Source organism: Xenopus tropicalis, chromosome 4 (genome assembly GCF_000004195.4).
Source record: "Xenopus tropicalis strain Nigerian chromosome 4, UCB_Xtro_10.0, whole genome shotgun sequence".
Lineage (NCBI taxonomy): Eukaryota > Metazoa > Chordata > Amphibia > Anura > Pipidae > Xenopus > Xenopus tropicalis.
Window position 1 is genome coordinate 98,796,750 of NC_030680.2, and position 22,404 is coordinate 98,819,153.

Consider the following 22,404-nt stretch of genomic DNA (forward strand, 5'->3'; position numbering starts at 1 on the left):
TGATGAAACAACAACTTTTTTGATGTAACCGCAACTTTTTCTTTTTTTTTTTCATTTGCCAATGGCGAAATGTGTAATTTTGCTGAAAATCCATGCTTGCTGAAAAAATTGCTCATCACTATAGTTTACAGCTTATGTGATATCACTCTTAATTTCCAAAGGGTTCCCAAAAGTTTCAAGGTGGCTTTATCGAAGGACTACCCTCAAAACCCAGTGATAATTGAAAAGCAGAAACATCTACAAAGACAGGAAGAGAGCACAAATGAGTCCTATACTGTATAGAACTACAGGTATTGGTTCTATTATCCTGAATACTCAGGACCTGGGGTTTTCAAGATATAGGATATGTAATTTGAATCTCTATACATAAACCTACTAAAAAATCATTTAAACATTAAATAAACCCAATAGGATTGTTTTGCCTTCAATAGGGAATAATTGTAGCTTCTGCCACAGCCCTTATACAGAGTACAGCTGTCATGGATGATAGGAAATGAAAGGGCTGAAGCACAATTGCTACTGGTAGTTGTTATTGTGATAAGCTGATGGTGAACTGACATTAGAAAGAACCCATGTTGCCTGAAACATGTAGTAGTTATAAAATCCCTAAAAAAAAATAAAAGGCACAAATAGCAGCTAGTTCTGCATCAACACACTCAATTCCTATGATTCTTAAATTCTATCTTTTTTAATTTTCAAACCATTTTTTTTACAAACAATTTGTAATTGGTTTGAGCTAGCCAGCCACTGTTCCACAATTAGTCAATAAAACCCTTAGGCCCTCATCAAGCCAGAAGGTTTGTAGGACATGCATGGATTCTTTCATCAAAGCTCCCATCCTAGTCACAGCTTCAAATGGAATCTGCTACCTGGGATCGGTGCCCCCGTCCCCGCCCTCCCGCCAAAAAAATAAAGTATTGTATTGGATTTGGAGCTAAGTGCAAGTGGTAAACTTGAAATGACATTGGTTCATTGGTATGTGGTTCAGCACAGCCAGTCAGTGGTTTTGAGAAAGAACAAGCCATTTGGCAGCTGGAACTGCAGGCACGTTGCTTTCATTTGCAGTTTTGGCCAAACCGGAGTAAAATGGGAGCTAAAACATAAATTGCTACAGATCAGCACATGTTGTTTGTTGATTTTATAGTTAGCCGCTATATTTTTGATAAGGCAGAATTATCATCCTTGGTAGTGCCTAAGGACTTTCCCCCATGATTCCATAACTATAAGATATTCTGCAAAATGAAATCTTGAGTTCCAGCTACTGTAGGTCCACCATCAGAAACCTACTTGGTCTTCTCATAACCCTGGTATGTAGTACAATCAAATAACATTTTACAGCAGAATTCTTCTTAATTTCTTTTTCCCACACTCATAATACTACTTGTCCTTTAACATAATTATATTTGTTTAGGGGGCACTCGGCACAGTGTAAGCAACTAGAGACCCCGTGGGCTGCGTGGGCATGTGTGTGAATAGCTGATACAGTGAAAGATCTGCCAAAATCTGTATTATTTTTATATAAACAATAAAGCTTTTCAAAATAATGTTGTTTAAACTGAATAGTACATTAAAGATTTTTATTGATTCTTAAAAAAAAAAAAAACAGTTTTAAGCCATTCTTTCTCAGATGGCACAGTAAGCATTTTATCACATGCAGCCTTGAGGTTATTGTGTTTTTCTCAAAGAAATACACCATAGCAATTTTAGAAAAGAGAGCTGAATTGTGTTATTTACCTTTTGGATAGATAATAGTTTGTTTAGCTCTTTATTATTTTGGTGGAAATAATGGCTCAGGGATTATAAGCAAGCAAGCTTAAACTATAATAATAAAAATATATCAAACTCCGGCTTCTTCATACAACACTTTTTGGGGCAATGTTATCAGAGAAGAAAGAAGGTAATATGGAACTCACTTGAGATATCATCACTGTTTAACAACCCTGCTACACTGTGAATGCATGTCAGATAAAGGAAATGGATGCCTCCCTGAGGATTGTTTTGGTCACTACACACACAGAGTTCAGTTGTATGAAACAATAAGATAAATATTTCATTTACAGTAGGCCCAGGCTGCCTTCCAGTTTATTCCAGTGGGCAGTTACATCAGTTCCATTTGATATCCATCCTTTCAGATGGTACTCTTTATCATTACCTTGGTGCCTTTCATAATGACTCTCTATGGAACACATCCACAAAAATAGTTCAGTTCTGTCCCCTAGACAAGTCATTATCTACTACTTGTACTCTTTCACTTAGTGGACTTTTAGCCTTTGTGTCCTGTAGAGAATTAATTTAATTCAAAAGTAATAGATTCAGGTGTCATTTAGGTGGAAATTGATCCTATAATTTACATAGATGGATTTCAGCATGTTGCTACTTCTGTTCATTTTAACTCTCTAATCCAGCATATACAGGATTATATATCTATTGATATAGCATTTATCATATGCTATACACTGCACAAAAGGAAACAAGGTGTATTCTTCAAAAGTATTTTATACCTTTATACTAAAATTTTTCCATCATTCTGTTGAAATATTATCTTACACTATTTACTACAATTTTTTTATGCTTTGGGTTCTTTTACTTTGATGGAGCATAAACATTTTCCAGGATTAATAATAGAATTATCATAAGAATGGTTGAAGCGTTAGAATAGTCAATAAGCCAAAGTAGTCATCTTGGGAGCTTTAAAATACACTTACAAACACAAACCATGCCTGATTTTGAAAGGCCTGTGGGGTACTTAAGGTCTTGAATCTGGTCCAGTGTTCTGCTATGGAGGTGAATACCTCCACAGAACTTAAATATAGATAAAATACCTGTGGCTCCTGTTTTACACCTAAAAGAATAGACAATACATTGAATGTAGGCACTATGTAAACTCTGTGAGTTCCAGACTTCTTCCAAGGCAAACAAGAAGAAAGCTATTTTGGAGAGCACACAGACAAGTCCTGACAAAAACCCTAGTTAAAAGATATTTGCTGTTATCGACTGACTGAGAGACATAGCATTCACCTACACAAACCATAGCAAATATATTCAGTTTACAAGAACACTGTTTCCTTCAGTTTTTAAAGGAGGAAATAACAATTCGCACCACACATTAGTCTGTAACTGCTACACTTCCATTGTGGCATGCTGTCCATATTGGATTATACAAAGATAATCATATTATAACAAAGTAATTGACACACTTGCTGCAATCATGTCCAGAATATTAATACATGTAGCTAAAATACTGTTTGATGCTTCAGCTAAAATAAAATCATTAGGGTTTGTGTATGTTTGCAATGTATGATATAGTTTTTTCTTTTCATTTTTTAAATGTATTTGCAAAATCCATATTTATAAATGTCTACCAGTGTCATTGGATTCTTCTGTTTGATTCATCCTGGTTAATAGGCAATAGTAGTCAATTCGAGGTCAATCTAACAATCAGTTTCCCTCTTAAACCATGTACCACATTTTGTGCCTTCTTTCTTTGTTCCTGCTGTTTCGCTGCCATGTTCAGTTATCCTTGCGGTCTCCATAGTCATTACTAAGCACAACCAGCACCTGCTCCTCACAGTTTTTACGCAAATCCCGACTTAGTTCAAGCCAGTTGAGTGCATGAGGTTTAACCTCACTATACCGACAAGCCAGGTAGTGTATAGATGAGCGACGCAAGGTGATCCGAGGTCCACTCAGGAGATGACTGCACCATGGACTCAGCGAATCCAACTGAGAGAGAACCAAGCCAGCTTTCCTGGAACAAATAAAGAAAATTAAGGCAAATAGATTGAAAATGTAGAAATGTTGCAATATATGTGCCGAATAATACATACTCTTATCATTTCATAGCATTGGGGGAAAAAAAAGTCATATCATATTAAATATTTTAAAACCATTTCTTTTGCTCTAATTGTACCCAGGGCCCTTGCTGCCTCAGTAGGGCAGCGCCCTAGTAGTTAGCAGGGGTGGCAAAAATATGCTTTTTAGGACCCAAATTTCCAGTTATTGCACCAGAAATTCAGCTCTAATGGTGCAAAGAGTGCAACTGTGCTCTATGCACTAGTGATGTGCCCCCCAGACCCCCTCTGGTGCAGCAAAGGTAATTATTGGATGCTGGCATAACAGAAGCCACCTCAGGGTGGCTCTTGTCCTAGAATCACCCTACTTGTACCCATTCTTAAGGATTCACAGCCATCAAGATTAATTCTTTAAGAAGAATAAAGTGATGACCTGTCATCCAGAGACCTGTATATATAGCATGTTATAGCAAGTGCACTAAAGAATTAGGTTTGCTGAAGTTACTTACGTTAGGGTATATTAATGAATATATTTATATATTAGGGTACTTTATATATATAATAGTTACAGTATTACTGTACTGTGAGGTTGGAAAAGGAATTGCGCAAAGGCTATAAAAAGTTTTACTTTGGTATTTGAGTTTCCTCTGACCATGTTTATCTATACTTTTTCTAAATATGTTTAAATATGTTTAAATAATCATGTGGATTTACTGTGTACATTTACTTTTTGTGCAGGACAGAGGCACACAGCAATTGTAAGAAACCCACCAGGTAACAGACCAGTGGTCTTTTGAAAATGTGTGGTTCAGGCCCCTCTTACACAGCTAACCATACGGTTGTGCTCTCTTAGCTACACACAGCTTTTATATGGTTGGTCATGTGACATAGCAACCTCTTGCAGGCTCTTGGTCAGCCAGAAGTACTGGGAAAAAGCTATTAAGGATACTTTTTAAAGCATTGTGACCAGATAACATACATTAAATGCCACTTGAGGATTTGTTTGCAAATTAAATTGTGCTAAGGTGCGTAAGTCAAGTTGCCAATAGCAACCAATCAGGTCTTTGCTTTTGTTTTCCATCTGTTACCAGATTGTTCAAAACTAATTGGTTGCTATTGGCAACTACACTTGGGCAATTTACACCTATGTTTATAAATAAGCTCTTCTGTGTGTTGCAGAGTTGAGTGGCCTTTAAGATTGTTTTTTTTTCCCTATTTTCTGCAACATGACCTAAATATATGTTACCCAAAGGAACTGGCATTTCTGGTAAAAGAAATCTTTTATTCATATTATGCATAGCAACCTGTTAGATTTGGTGGTTTCTGGATGGAACCTATCTTACTTAAACATTCATAATGTTCGCCTTCACATTTATTACTTTGGGGGCTATTTATTTAGCCTCAAAGATGTAGCATTTGCTAGCTTATACGAAGATATCCTACTGTTACCTGTTGCAGTATACCACTTTGGATTGGTTATGTGTTCTGAGAATGGGATGTTGCTGCTGATGTTAAATGTTAATGCAAGAATTGCTTTCAGGGTAGGCAATAGCATATATGTTAAATAAAGGTCCAGTAGAACATTTTGTGAATGAGTCATGCTTTTACAAAGACTTTCCAAGACAAGACCCCTACTCATTACTCCATCCAGAAATATAATCAGTGTGAGAACACTATTATCAAATACATATGTTAAAACATAAAAAATGTATAGGTACCTGGGCCCTAGTTCATCTTCACATCGCCAGGTAAACTCTCCAAAGCTCTGGAAGTGCTGATTATAATGATAGCGAACTCTGTGCAACGTGGGGGATCCAAGTTCCAAAAGAGTGTTATATGCTGTCTGCTGCTCTTTACCACTGGTGTACCCATTAAAAAGGTTGTAGATCTTGTCAGCTACTTCTAAAGTAAGCATAGGATTGAAAAAAATGGAGAAAGCAATGGGTTAAATATCATTGGATATACATAATTAAGAAATAGAAATCTTTAATATCTAGTTATATCTAATTAGTAGAAGTGGCTATGGAAGCTATTCTTGGCAGTAGGTTGGGTGGAACCAAAGAGCTCAGTGACTTTAAATGTGTCACCATTCCAATAAGTCTGTTTGTCAAATTTCTGCCTTGCTAATGCTATGTCAGTCAGCTTTAAGTGAAGTAATGTACTTAGTGGCAAAATATATATACAGTTGAGATGCTAAATGGTAGGCTACAAAACTCACATAAGGGGAAAGGCAAATGTTAAAGTGTATAGAGTATAAAAGATGCATGTCCTCAATTTAAACAACCAGTGCAAAGTTAGAATCTTCAACCTCAAACAACTCAGTGCAAGAGCGATTCAGTATGTGGGTAAGAGGCCACATAGCCCTAACATTACCATGCACGATTTGAAAAATCAGCTTTGTAAAGGTCATCATAATGGGACTCGGAAAACTGGTCAAATTTTATGGGCTTACGGGATACCTGGAGAACCCAGCCTGCACAGATGCATAGTGCTGAATGAAAGGTCTAGTGTAGGAGGAATTCATACTGTGAAGAAGTTGTGGGAATTACTGTATAGCTTGACCTTCTACTCCTGGTTCCAGTAAATCTATTCCACACTTTCTTGCTTCAGTATGATAATGCCCCCGTGCACACAGTCTACTGAATTGGTTTTGTTTGGCTGAGTGTGGAATTAAATAACTTGATCTTCTCAAAGTTCAACTTAACCCAACTGTCCAGTATCCATTTCCAACCTCACTAACACTCTTCTGGTTGAATGGAAGCAAATTCCACCAACAATGTTCCAACACCTGTTGGACAGCCTTCCCAGAAGAGCAGAGACTGCAATAGCAGCAAAGGGAGGACCATCTTCATAGTAATATCCCTTGTTTCAGAATGAGATTTGGGCAGGCAGGTGTCTGGATATGTTTAGCTATAAAGTGTATCTTAATCACAATTTTTGTGAAGTACTGAATACCGATACTGAATCAAGCATTGCCATATATACATATCCCATTATTTTAATGACAGAAGCTATATGTGCTTTACCAAATAAACTGGCAATGCAGAGAGGTTGTAAAGTTTCCTCTCTCTTCTATATGTTATCTACTTTAACAACTGTTATTCTTAGTTTTCATTTAATTACATAGATTTGTCACGCAGCGTTAAGTGCAGGATGAATTAAACAAAAAAGTTGGTATAAAATTGCTGATTGTAAAATGCATGTAACTGTGCATACCCATTTCCAGCAGATTTTATTTTCCCTTCTTTTGTTATTCTTTTATTATCTCTCAGTTCAGCTTCGGTAGTTCTTTGGTACTAATGGAATTGTTTAGGAGGTGGAAACATTGTATACATTAGGCAAACACAGCAAATGCTACTTTATTGATGTTGCATGGTAAATATTTGGTTTTACCTTTGCATCTGTAATCCACAAGGTGCTAAAGTACAAATAGATATACTTACATCTCATCTTAAGGTCCCCATACACTATAAGATCCACTCGCTTGGCAATGTCGCCAAGCGAGCGGATCTTCACCCGATATCCCCACCTACGGGTGGGCAATATCGGGGAGGCATGTAGGCGAATTGGCCCTGGGGCCAAATGATTGAATTCTAAACGTGGCAATGGGGCAGTCGGTTCAGGGACCGCATCAACGAGCCGATGCGGTCCCCGATCCGACTGGATTTTCTAACCTGGCCGATCGATATCTGGCCAATTTCAGCCAGGCCCCTCGGTTCTGCCCCTACACGGGCAGATAAGCTGCTGAATCGGTCCAAGGGACCGATATCGGCAGCTACTATCTGCCCGTGTATGGGGACCTTTAATCAGACAAAATGGGCGTGCCCGATTTAATATGGTCAGTGAATAACGCTATTCAGTATGGCTTCTAAATGGATTAAGTACTGAATCCATTATTTGGCCCAATGCACCATGTTAACCAATAAAGCATAAAAACATAAAGAAGCCCTGATCGTTTTAAATGCAGTTGACTATGTCAAGGGTTGTGAGGGCAATAACATAGTTGTTAAAATAAATATGTTCCACCCAGGGAGGTGCAAGGAATGCTGCACTGAATTCTACACAAATGAACCCCAAAGGAAAGTGTTTGTTAAAGAGAAGCCACGGCAGCCTGGGACAGGAGGTTGGTGATTATAGTCACTATCCCCCCATGATTTTACAGCCATAACACATAAACCATTCAAAAAGAGATCAAAAGGATTGTTTCATTCTCCCTCATGTAACCTTTGTAACCTTTGTCACCTATTCTAGCTAAACCAGCAGTAGAGTAGACAAGTAGTAGTGGCCACACAGAAGTCCTGTAAATATGAATGAGCCTTTAAAAAAGTAATTGAGGATATTTTGTTTAACAAATAATTTAAAAAAACTACACACTTTTTCAACAACATGCTTGAAGCCATGCAAACTAATTTCTATATGTAGATACTGGATTAATTATTACCTTGAGACTTCACATCATCCACCTCTGGGCAGGGCATTTTAACTGTTACATGGCTGGGCTCTGACCGCCTTCCTGTATTGTCCACTCCCCAAAGCGTAAACCTGACCAGGACAGGAAAGGACCTTATAAAGCAAATCTAGCTGTTACTGTATAGCTATGTCTCTATACACATCTCCGAATCTATGCAACACACACATATTGCTTTGTTACAGTATAGTACACAGATCCACACCAAGGAATAAAAAGACTAATTTCTAAAACCATTTCACATTTCCACTTTTGAATTATATATATAATAATAAAATGCAAATATGTCTTAGTTGACTGATGTGTATTTGCTTAATCGCTACATGTACCTTTAGAAATAAAATTATTTAAATGGAAGCCTGACCATCAAATAATTATTATAAAATACACATAATACACATAAAATAGCAAGAATTATGCACTGAAATACACTGTTTAAAAAAAGTACAGTAATGTGTAGGTTTTAAAATAGACATCAACTACATCTATTAATGGACCAACATTCTGGCCTCCTAGAAGTCTGAGCAGCAGAACCCTTGTTTTTATAATCCTATGATAAAAAGAAGGATTTTATTAGCAAAAATAATTGTAGCACGATCTGAAACAAAAGGTGAAACCTACAATGTCAAATAATACAGATATTATCTATGTGGATGCCAGATTCCCACCAGAAAACTTTGGGCTATAGGCCTACTCTCCAAACTATTTTTAGTTTGGAGAGTAGGCCAAACTCTCCAACTTCTTTATTCGCCTAGTATCTTTCTTTATATACTATAATTTATCCTTACATCTATTTAGTCCCTTTGTTCCCATATAGAAATAGGGATTGGCATGAAATAGCCCAGTTGGTTAAAAGCAGGTAGGCCAACTGCTACCTGGGAGTATTGTGGGTCAGTCTGACACTGGATATAGGCTTGGGATTAATTCCTTCCAGAACATTAGTTCCTTCTTCTCATAGCATAATCTTGAGCCCCTGGTACAATGTATTATGGGAGTAAAATGAGTTACTGGATGACCCACTGGCAAGATGGGTAATTATGTGGTGCGCACAGTCTGGGAGGAATGGGCTAATTGTTAAAATCTTATTCCAAAAGGATGAAATTTGTATGTGTTTTTACCTTTTTTCCTGAGTTGAAGGTATATATTCTTATATGACTTAAATAATCAGCTTACCAATGAGTGGAAATGTTACTCACGTGTAGGTAGTATCAGGCTCCAGGCAGCGAATGATGAGTGATATAGTGGAAGAATATTTGTCAGGTACTTGGGCTGGCATTGTGCATGGTGACTTTGCTCCTGAGATAATGTCCTCCACAAAACTCAAAACTGTCTCTGGTTCATGAAGGTAATAGAACACGTGTAGGCAGAGAAAAGAAGATGTGATTGAAGCATACAGTGGGTTAGAAGAGAAGAATGAAGCACACAGCTGCTCCATACTATATTGCTATATTGTAGCAGAAGAGAGGAAGAATCATTGTATATTCTGTGACATTTAGGGTAGGCGCATGCTGCATACTGAGTGCCGCACTATTAGTACAATAATAACAATTTAACGAGAGTTATGAGCTTCCATAAAACATTACAATGGAGCAGCAAAGTGACTTACTGAAATTAATGAGACACACAACTAATATATACTATATTATATTAAGGGACCTGCATGAAAGGCTTTACAGGTAAAGAGAGAGTATTTATAATTACTACTGCAGGGGCAGAGAAAAGATAAAGGAATAAAACATTACCATCTGTTACTCCAGAAAGAGCTTAAAAGTAATTTAAAAGAACAGTCTGGGTACATTTTGGAGTAATGATTATAAGGGCTGAGTGACCAAAACTAGAAATACATCCACTAGAAGCTGTCTTTTACTGGAGTTTATGGATGCTATACCACTGTAATTCAGAAGATAAACAGTGTGTCAGCTCCCTATCATGTCATTTAATGCAAATATACTAGTATAGATAAAAGGCTCTTTGCAAACGCACAGAATACTGATTGTATGCTTTACTGATCATTTATAGGGACAAAGTGAAGATCAGTAAAGCATATTTGTATCCAACAAAGAAAAATTAGTTGTGAAGGCATGGAAAGGAAGTGTTGCAAAACTGTAGAAGGGAACATTGGGTCTAATGAGTCAGGAGAATGTGACTTGCAGCAGCTCAGGATATGGGTTAGAAAGCAGATGGCGGTTTGCTGCCTGCAAGCAAAGAGGAGGTGCAGTACTCAAATAGCAACGTGATTAATGTGTTGATTAGAATTCTGCTAACATATTGCCACATTTGCAATGTCTGCCTGAGAAATTAAATGTGTCTAAAGTGATGCAGGGGCAACATAAATTCCAGAACTGGTGATTGTGTAAAAGCTTTTTAAGGTTGTACTGTGAATACAACCCTGATCTGAAGACATGGGATGGTACAAGTCTCTGGCACAAATAAGTACTGATACAGCCAGTACCTGCAGCCTGTTGGAGCTTTGCACCACCAAGCAGCCTCACATGAAGCCTACATTTACTAAGTGCAGGGCAGGGTGCATAACAAAAAAGGGCTACAATTTACCATGTTATTTAGACTTTACTCCCTATTGATAGAAAACAGAGGAATACAGTGCTACTGAACTCGGGCAGTGCTGTATTCATGACAGGTGACTTCTAATGTCTTTATATTTTACAACACGGGGTACATAATTTGTTATAATACACAAGTTTTAGTAAGTCACATGGCACCAATTGCATCACTAAGCTCCAATTCTGGTATGGTATAGATACATGGATGGTTATTTTAATCATTATTTTTGTTAGTGTTCATTTGCTTTGGTAGTGACATATGAATAAATATTTAGCAAATAAAAGATATGGGCCCTATTTGTAAGAGTATTTGAAATAAAATATAAAAGTATTTTAAGAAATTAACTGGGTATGTGCAGGGGAAAGGAAAGGAAAAAGAGGGGTCAAACAGTTTATACAGAGAACCTGTTTTTAGTTTACCGTATTTTCCGCACTATAAGGCGCACCCAAGAGCCTTAAATTTTCCCAAAAATCGGCCGTGCGCCTAATAATCCAGTGCGCCTTATGTGTGCACTGAGTTCCAAAATCTGTAAAAATGTTGTTGTGCGACTTTGGTAAGCTCTCCGCTTGATTGACTGTCGGACCATTTCCCGCTGACACAGGGATGTAATACGTACACTACATATGTTGGCAGCGATAAACCAATCAGAGAACATTATGTAATACATACAGTACGTATGCTTACCTCTGTCACGCCTCCGTATGTTTTAGCATGCGCCTTATAATCCAGTGCGCCTTATATATGGGTTAAGTACAGCAATAGACCCCATAATTGAGACTGCGCCTTATAATCTGGTGCGCCTTATAGTGCGGAAAATACGGTAGTTTTAGTATACATTAAGGTACAATCAGATCATATGAATTTATAAATGTAAACTGATCTATTATGAATCAAATTGTTTTAATCCCCATAGATTTCACATTTACAAGAAAGTGAATATGATCAATATTGATACGGATAGAATCATTATTGATGTTTATCTGTGTGCTTAAACATACCACACCAAAAATATTGATTAATATCTGTCAGACTGGCCAGTCGATTCCATCAGCCACATGGATCAGTCTGAAAGTTTTGGTTTGAATATCTGGGAATCTGCCCCTACATTTTGCATTGAACGACATGTACGAGTTTATAGTTCACATTTTCCTCTGCAAACAAATTAGAGTCACTGGGCGTGTGGTTGAATTGTCATACTTGATATATCAAACAAAAATATAATGCCACATTCACCTGATTCCACTTTAGAATGGTCCAGTCTATCTGTGACCTTTTCCTGGCTGATCAGATAATCTATAATACGGGCCCCTATTGGTGATTCATGGTGCAGCCAGTCCAGCACCAGAAGGGAACTGCTAGGTTCCTGCAGCATAGACAGACGAAGCCTGAGGGGAAAGGAAAGAACTACTGTATCACTTGGTGCCTAACAGTTTGGATGGAGAGCAGGGGAAGGTGTGGTATCCCAAGTACCAGGATCAAGTACATCCAGTGCTTAATAAATTTACATTAACCCAAAGATTAGAAAATTAAAGCATCTGTAAAATAACACACAAGTGGGAGAATTTGCTATTATGCACTTACATATAACAAAGAACACTGTATGGGTTATACAAAAATTGCAACTACATTTACAGTAATTGCTATTTTTTCTTTTGCTCAAATGTTCAATGGAATTCTGCTGATGAGCTACGTATCAACCAATGTATAAAAGCGAAACAATTTAGACAGTAAGTCTTACTGAACTACTACTAGAAAAATGAGAGGACAAAAAAGCCAATTAACTATTAAAATGCACATATGGAAAATTGCTCTTTTTTATGTTGTTTGGTCCTTTAAAAGAGTAAGTTTAGTCCCAGTTAAACATATACAGGTATGTGACCTGTTATCCAGAATGCTCGGGACCTAGGGTTTTCCGGATAAGGGATCTTTCCGTAACTTGGATCTCCATAACTTAAATCTGCTAAAAATCATTTAAATATTGAATAAACCCAATAGGCTTGTTTTGCCTCCAATAAGGATTAATTATATCTTAGTTGGGATCAAGTACAAGGTACTGTATTAGAATTATTTGCTTATAATGGAGTCTATGAGAGATGGCCTTTCCAAAATTCGGAACTTTCTGGATAACGGGTTTCCGGATAAGGGATCCCATACCTGTACAAGTTTAATTAGTAAGAGAGTTATCACTGGTCTGCTACTTCCCATGGCATGGAGCCCTATACCTAATAAATCTCACTACCCCTCAGCCAGTGCTTGCCTTCTTGCAAACTTTATTATGACTCTTATCTTCTAAGCTCCAGGCATAATACATAAGCGGAGTGCCATTTGGGGGTGCAAGGCGGTGGTCTGAATGCTGGGTTAAACAGGAAGTAATGATTGAAGATGTATATGTCAGGGGGCTGTGGGAAGCAGAATTCTTCCATTGTACTAAATAAATACATTTATTTTATGATATAAAATGAAATATCTCATAAGGAAATGTATCTGAAGCTCCTTGGAGAGGTATACAATATAACTGCATACTGTGGGGCTATAAACTAAAATTCCCAACCCATAAACATGGCTTGAATAGATTGGATAAAACCTGTTGCTGTTTAGTAGTCCCTCAGACTTTGGACAAAAGAAATGACCTTAAGTGCACACCACTACACTATTTGAAGATAAAGTGGAATTCATGCTTATAATTGTCCCTCTATGATGTAAGCATTGATTATATATTTTTCTTTCAAAACATAGCCCTGTGCCATATACTCAAGACTTTCTTTTCCTCTACCTAATGATTCCTTTATCAATATTATTTATGTTTATATGTAAAAGCTCTACTTTTTGGGCCAATCTGCACTACTAGTTATTGATGGACAGTGCTGCAGGTCTGTTTACCTCACAGTTCAGTCAGTAACTGTACACTTCTTTTAGTCTTCTTTTATTCCTTAGGCACCCCTTAGTGCTCACTTGTCAAATACTTGCACCCTAGGTAATGCTACACTCTGCACCCAGCACTAGACTGAAAATTCAGCACTGGGTGCAGAAATCATCATCAGGGGGCACTCTCCTTAGCGCCTGTTGTAGATGGCCTGTCCCCTCTGCATCTGAATGATGCTGCAAGTTAGGGGGCAGGCGGGGGGTACCTTCCTGTCTCCCACCACTCACCAATGCAGAACTGACAAATGCAGTGGGATGGCAATTTGTAAGGAGCAGAAAGCTCCTTACATAAATGTTACATAAATGACCTATTAAACTTCACTTAAAAATAGACAAAAAGAGTAAAGTAAAGCACGGACAATTATAAATGTAGACAGTGTGACATGTAATGCAAGACAACCTGATCAAACATAAAGCCTTACACTGGTTGGGGCAAAGGTGCACAATTAGGAAGCCCGTCGACACCAAAAGCAGTTGAGTCACAGCGGCACCAGTCCTCAATGACATCTCCATGGCCAGAGCACCAGATAGAGCTTAGTACAGCTTCCTGCAGCAACTGTGAGACAGACAACAACTGAAAGCAGGGAACTGACAGAGAAAGACAGCTGATAACAGATTATTCATACAGCAGAAAAAAGACAGTGATATATAACAGCATGTAAGAATGTGATAGGTAATAGATGGGTACAACCACAAGGGCTATGCAGACATAGCTGGTTGGAAAGATGACCAATTTAAAGGGACAGGCAGACTGCTGATATACGAATGCCATTGCTAGTAAGAGCGACACACATAACTGATATTATAAAGCAGCAGCAGGTGAGAGTGGCACACACAGATAGCTGAATACTACAGTAACTGGGAAAGAGCTGACAGCACAAAACCGTTAGCTGAATGACACACAGCTGACAGCAGAAGACTAAAGTAATTGAGACAGACTGGGAGCTGAAAGCAATGTAAAACAGCAACATACAGAGAAAAGGGAAAGGGAAAAAGGCACAACAGCAAATGAGAGATAGCTGATGACAGGATACTGTAGTAGCTTACATGCACTAACTCTGCTGGCACAAACGTATATTAACTGATACAACAGCACGTAAGAGTCCACCAAGAAAGAGGAGGAAAGAAATAGACAGCTGATAGACAGAAATAGGAGGAAAGAGATAGACAGCTGATAATAATGACTGCAGTAACGGGAAGGCAGAAATACAGCTATTTGTAAAGTTGGTCCCCTTGACTGGTACATTCCCTGCCCGGGAAAGAGGATAGGGTAGGCCTTAGTTAAGCAGGTGAATTAAGGCAGGTTTTATTTGGTACTTCTCACAGATTTCACAGGGGCACAATAAGCACAGCCTGGAAGATCTTATCTCTTCTGCATGCACACCATGTTCTTTGTCTCTTACTGTATAAACTGTCAATAACCCTGTCATATGAAAATGGACTAGCAAACTGTCATTAATGTTTGGGGGGGACGGCCTTCTCTCTTGATCCAACTCTCCCTCTTTTCTCTTGCGTGTCCACATACAGTTTATGAGCATCTCTGGAGCCATCTCAATACAGCTTCACTAGGTTCTCACTAACCTAATCCAGTTCCATAACTGGCACGCCATCGCCTGGGGGGTCTGCTCAACTTACTCACTCCTCTATGGGACACAGGCTTGTCTTGCTGGCTACTCTGACTATTGCTCCCTCCTAGAGTGAGCTGATCTCTCTACCTAGCCCTTGCAAGACTGGAAAAACAAAATATACCTATATAAAACATATTTCACCCCCTTACATGTTAGCAGGATACTGCAGCAACAAGACAGAAAAGGTGAGGGTCAGTTTTGTTCCAGAAGAATGGATTTCTGTAGAATTTACTGGTAAGCACCATATGCCTACATTAGTCTCACCTAGTAGCTGACAGCAGGATGTATTATTGCAACAGACATACAGCTCATAGCTTAAAGCAGGATACAGTAATGATGAGACAGACATAGCACACGAGTAGCGACGTAAGTTAAGAAAAAACTTAACCCACACTTGACCCCAACTCACAAAATCTTAACCCCAACTCACAAAATGTTACCATTATATGACACACAACCAACCTGTACCCATATCTTTCTGCTCTGTTCGTTACTTCTGCATTTGCCTTAGGTTCCAAGACAGAGTAACTTTGGGAGCATAGGAAGAGAGTACTTCCCAAGTCTGACCCGCACCCAGCCCAAACCTGCAATGGTCACCCAGATTTCAACCCTGACTAGCTGAACCTGAGGGTAAACATGTGGCTCCCACAGGTTGGGGGTCAACTTGTACATCACTAGCAGAGATCAACATGCTACAGGCATGCCACATTCACTTTATATCAGGATGCAACTTTAATGGGTAAACAGGCTTACAGCATAAGGGGTCATTTAGAAGCAGCTGATTCAGTTGCTATTTTATAAACTCTGTCACTTTCTCTTAGTTGCTGTTTTAACTTTGGGCCCATCTCATTTGCTGTCTTCTCCCGCCACAGCCTTCTGCATGTCTCTCAGGTGCTGTAGCTGCCTGTTGTCATTGAGACACACATATGTTTCATGGTGGGATACCAAAGCAACTAACAGACATGTATAGTTATTACCAGGATAGAAAAGAAACTGAGAGACAGATGGTTGATAGAATGGTATTTAAAGATCTGTGAGACAAAATGGTGAAAGCAGGATGTAAGACTTGTTGAGAGGCAGACAGCCGATTCAGATGAAGCACATTACAGGAAAGAGACAGACAGCTGATACAGATGAAAGCATGTTACAGCTAAGAGACAGACAGCTGATACTGATTAATGCATGTAAAGCTAATGCCACACGTAGCATATTCTTGTCAAGCCAAAAACCGCTTGCTGAGAATATGCCCCGCTACTGTAAAAATCTCTTCCGTGTGCCTGCCCGGGAAGCACTAAATACGATTGGGTGCCGACACATGTAGCAGATGATCGCTAAAAATGTCTCACGTGTCTAAAAAACCCTCACATTTTTAATTCACCTGAACGTATGCAATACTTCCCCATGCAGGCACGAGGAAGAGATTTTTACAGTTTTTCTGAGCAAGTATTTTTCGGCTTGCAGAGAACATGCTACGCATGGCATTAGCTTTAGAGCCAATAGACAGACAGCTGATACAGACAAACACATGTTACAGCCAAGAGACAGACAGCTGATACAGATGAAAACATGTTACAGGCAAGAGACAGACAGCTAATACAGATGAAAACATGTTACAGTCAAGAGACAGACAGCTGACAAAGATAAAAGCATATTACACCCAAGAGACATTTTATAGCAGAAAATCAGAATGTTATATTATGTAAAATGCAAAAAAGAAAAGGTTAGAAAATTTAAAAATATTTGTATTTGCACATATATTACAATGTTTAGAGTTTACAGTTTAGGGCTGTGATACACAGGGAGATTAGTCGCGCCGCGACAAATCTCCGTTGTCACGGGTGACTAATCTCCCCGCAATGCCATCCCACCAGCTAGAATGTAAATCGCCGGTGGGATGGCATACGCAGCACCGCAATTTGCCGAAGTCATGTAATTTGTCAGCTGCCAGTGGAGGGATGGTCAATTGAACAGTCCAGTTTTCTATAACTGAGCCATTTCCCTAACTTTTCTCATAATCTGTTAGGTAAGATCTTTGACCTGTGTTTAAATGAGGCAATAGATCAAATGAAGCATTGTACTTTATTGGCTTTGCACACTGCATTTTAAATAGTTGAAGATGCACCAATGGCAATATTTTGGACAAGGTGCTATTTACACTAAGGCTGGCCCTTCCTCTATACTAATAAACAAAGAAATATTTGAAGTTGGTTTAAAAGGTCAAACCAACTTCTAGTTGAAGTTAATGCTTGATACTAGTGTCAGTCCAAACCAATGAAAGCCACTGCACTCACCTGCTGAGTGGCATTATTGCTGGTGACCAGTTCATATATTGGAATTGCCTTTGTGACTTCCAGAAGAACTGGTTCAGGAGGGGCATCAGGACTGGAGGTTACATGGCACAGTGGGCAATAGGAAGAGCAACGACCTCGACTCTGGCACTCCATGCGTACTCCATGTGCCATCCGCCTTGTGCCAGTGTCTAGCAGGCTGGTGATGTATTCAGGGAATGTTAGCACTTTTGGGTCTCTCTCTCGCTCCTCTGACTCATCTGAAGGGGTATTACCTACAGACAGCAGGGAGTTAAACAAGAAAGTCTGTACAGTGGCCAATTAAATATGGAAAAAAAACAATGTTTCTAAATTATATGACAAAATGAACTGCAAATCCCCTGCTATCATTTCAAATTTTATTTGATACTCTATAAATTGAAGCAGCCTTTATTGGACTAAAATAACAAAGAGAGGAGTTAATTAATGTGTAATGCCCCGTTGGCCTCTTCGACTGAATTCACTTCATCAAACATATTTCCCAAGATATTCTGCAATGTGCAATCATAGGTAGCAAATGTGCCTCATACGAGGCAGTATAATTCTTTCCTAATGGCATATGGTCACTGGTTTATGAGCTTTCAGGGATATGAATGTACAGTACCTAATATGTTTTGAAATGCCAAGCACAGAACCAACTGTATATTAACTACATGAAAAACTTAATTTAAGGGACCACTACTGGTGAAGTAAAGACCACTAAAAGGCTCCCTATAAGTTTTGATCACCATTTATATGTACTGTTAGTACTCTTACGTTAGAGCACTGAAATGATAACATTATTATTTTACAATTATTAACATTACCACTAAAATTATAAATAGATATGCAGGCTCATTTATCAAGGACTAACTGCAGTGATAAGAGATGCAAAACTGTAATCCTTAGAACCCAATACACAATACAGTTGTGACTAGCTAGAAATATGGTTCAAAGAGCAGACAGGAGTTCTGCGGTTAATGTCTGGCACAAGCAGGTGATAGGTACAGGGCTCTTTAGTCAACTTTATCACCTGGTACTCTGTGCTTGTATGTTCTTGATGATGCACAAACTATGGGCATTCTAGGAAATACCCATGTCCTGCCCCATCTTTTTTCCAGTGCTGACAAACACACACAATGCCACATACTGTAAACATAAACGCAGGCCAAGAATCAGCCTCTATTCTCCAATCAGCTTACCCCTTGCCTGCACCCTGAGCCACTGTGTTGGCCTGGGTGCTGGCACATGGAGCAGATTTTGGTGCCAAAATGAAAACTCTGTTCCTGTCCTCAGGCTGAGGCAGTGGCCCTGGGTGCAGGCACAGGGGTAGGCTGATCAGACAGCAGGGGTTGATTTGTGGTCTATATCCTCAGGCCCAGAATCAGACCAGTCTAAGAAAAAAAAGGAATGCGTATAGTGTTTCTTTATGCTTTCTTATTTGTGCACTGTAAAACAACCATTTAGTCTTTCAGCTAAGGACCACTAACCATGCCTAGCTTTTGTTATGGGGCAACCAGAGTCCTTAAGGAAAGTAGATATAAATATAATGACTAATTTCCCACAACTAAACCTTGGGTGTCATTTGATGTATAAATACATCATAAAAATTCATATTGTAGTGTGATATTAAGGAAGCAAAACTTTGAGTAGAGGTTTTTAGCATTGTCAGTAGCATTACAGGACAGGCTTAGTCACAACCAGAAGAATATAGAATGAGTCTCTTGGTTAAAGTAATAAGCCAAAATTATATATATACATTTTTCACCCTAACATCCATTTTCTGTGCTCCATGGACTGGGCCAAACAGTTGCCATAAATATACTGGTGGGTTCAAACCCACTGGAAAATGTTGTTTTGATTCTGAGTATAGCATGGCTACAGACAAATATGCACTCTTTATGATATTAACTATCCCCTCATAGGGCAGGTACAGTATAAAAAGATGATTTTATTTCTGTGTAGGTCATGTTCCAGTCATTGCCACACTACTGAATCATTTACAATTACAGTTTTGTTCTTTCTGCATGAATAACTAGCTGCTTCTATTTTCTGGGGAAAAGAAAGACTAATTGCTTCAAGGTTTGCTCGTTATTCTTTAAAGCTTTATTAAACCAGGGATATTTCATTAACTTGCAGTTATTACTCTCCAGTTTTATAAAACATTGATCCATTAACCAACTGAAGATATTTGTAAGATTTGTACTTCAGCTGCCGTTTCAATAAATCAAGGAATATGTGTTTTTATATTGATCTGTCCCTTTAATAGCAAACCTGCGGCCTTATGGACAGTATGATTTTGATGTACTTTGCTCAGATTTTCACCTCCTAATCTTCTGCACCATCATCCTACATGCTTCATCTTTTAGGGAATGGATACTAGGCCCCAATAAACTTCACAGCTTGACATGATAAGATTTCATTCAATGCTCATTTATGCTTCGCAGAGTTTAATATTTATCTAAGAATTCTAATGCATAATTCCACACATATTTGCTCTTTGTGACCTAATTTGCAAAAGCACATATAGATCTATGCAGAAAATCTAAGGGGAAGTATAATAAGGATCTGTGTGGTAGCTGTCACTTGTGATTATTAAACCTTCCACAGTACTTAACAATGAGATTGATGAGTGCACCAAAGATTAAACATCCATGAAAGACTAGGGATTTGTTTCTCATTTAATTGTTTCTAATTATTAAGTACCAGCATGCTAAATCCCTTCCGGTACAAGCATTGCCTTTATATTTCTAACCAAATGCAGTTGTTCTAAACACTGAGCACAGCTATAGGTATGTGTGTGCCTGGGTTGGTGTTTATAATATATTTTAACTGCATATGAAAAACCTTATTTGAGTGCCAAGTCAAGCATTGTTTTTTTTTAATATTGTATCCTCTACAATGTTGAGTGCCACATATATTTTTATTTATGTATATATATATATATATACACACACACACACACAGTACCTTGATGCCAGCCAAGATAGAATTAATCCTCGAGGCACAACAATCCTATTAGGTTTATTTAATTTTTAAATAATTTTAGTAGGCTTAAAGTACTGAGATCCAAATTATGTAAAGATTCCTTATCTGGAAAACTCAGGATCCAAGCATTCTGGATAACAGGTTCTGTAACTGTATAGGCACCTACATGCATCAGCTGAATTGCATACAAGCTGCATATTTCATGCCATGCACACTCTTGCATCAATGCCGCTGCAACTTGCACCTGAATTATCAAATGGGCGCAATTTTTTTCCTGTTTTAACAAATTAGATCGCTCATTTTTGTGCTAGGTTCATTTACATTGGAATGCTTGCTGGGTAACACTGTATTTTTGGCGCCCAAGGTTTAGCCCATTATGCTCAGCACTAGTTTAAAAAGTGTATATCTGAGTATTAAACTAAATGATCCAATGCTATCTAACCTGTGACAGCAGCATTCCTGAGCAAGCATAATATAACATTACCTCCATCTATTACCATTGCTTCTGGGGGAAGCTAACAAGATTAGATGTGCTAGCAGACCATGACAAATGTTCGCATAACTCTAGATCAGTCTGCACCCCTCACTGCTTTGTGTATAGATTTTTGTTTCATGGTGCCTTTGCTTTATTTTTTAGACAAGTAAGGGTATTAATTCCCTGGAATACAAATCTCCCATTATTGTGTTTTGGTACAGGATCAAAAAATATCTCTAAACCTATCTGTAATAATAAAACAGTACCTTGTACTTGATGGTAACTAAGCTGCAAAACAAACTAGATAATGTTTTAATTTTGCTTCCAGATTTTGCCCTGAGTGATCACTTATCACTTTCTTAGTTCCATAACACTGTTCTTATAGCAACGTCATCTTGCCTGGTTTACTCAAGTAAAAGAGTTTACTTGAGCACAGGGAATGGGGTTATTGCTCATGCTTTTTAGCTATCTCTAGGCTAGTAAAGTAGCATGGAGGCTCCTGTGTCTACACAATTAGAGGTTTTCCACATCTCTAAAGAAAGCCCATCATCCAAACACCCCACCTAAGCATTCCATACATCTGTGTATCACTAAAGCATTATAGTTTATTTCATAAAACACTTTGTGGTCATCAACATTACTACAGGAAGACTCTGGCATTATGCAAACATCTGTGCTATCACACTCTTGTGCCCAAATATTGCACATGAGAATAATGAGATTAGTCAGTTTTACAAGTGTAAACATAAAGGTTTTTAAAAGGCTTTTAATAGTGCTAAAGGAGGAACATACTGATCTCATATACAGTAATCTGCTCATAGAACAAACCATTTGTTTGAGTGTCCTGTACTGCACTGTACTGTAGATGTTTTAAAGCCTCACCTGCCCCTTTATCACAAACCCTTTGTTGGCTTCACAATGGAAGTGCAGGATGCAATCGTATCGCTTAACAACTTATGTATTAGAGTTCCAACTATATGCAGACATTTACAAGCAGGAAGTCTAACTAACCACCAAGAGCAAGCAGTAGTTAGGCTAGAGAATTCTAACAGAGAGAATACATGTTTGGTGAAACAACAATTAGGCATGCAGCTTCTTCTAGTGGTACACACAGTGGCGTAACTAGATGCTACTGGGCCCCACAGCAAATTAAATTTGCTGTGTTCAAAACATTAGTAATATGACCGGTTTTACCAAGATATATTAAAATTGCTCATTTATTTAGGACCCTTCTGTGCCCCCTACACTCTACAACCACAGTGCC

At 38.4% G+C, this 22,404-nt stretch overlaps 1 protein-coding gene across 2 annotated transcripts in view; it reads right to left on the reverse strand.

Annotated features, from left to right (window-relative positions):
• Positions 1-1,556: 1,556 nt before the first annotated feature.
• The window catches only part of astn1 (astrotactin 1), a 180,802-nt gene continuing 159,954 nt past the window's right edge, over positions 1,557-22,404 (reverse strand). Inside the window, exons 18-24 of one of the 2 annotated variants that reach the window (XM_012961336.3) lie at positions 17,663-17,934; positions 14,166-14,299; positions 12,055-12,206; positions 9,456-9,591; positions 8,233-8,333; positions 5,510-5,693; positions 1,557-3,748 (exon numbers count right to left, since the gene is read on the reverse strand). In XM_012961336.3, the coding sequence (XP_012816790.1) occupies positions 3,511-3,748; positions 5,510-5,693; positions 8,233-8,333; positions 9,456-9,591; positions 12,055-12,206; positions 14,166-14,299; positions 17,663-17,934 (1,217 nt within the window). In that variant the 3' untranslated portion in view covers positions 1,557-3,510. 2 annotated transcript variants of the gene reach the window in all.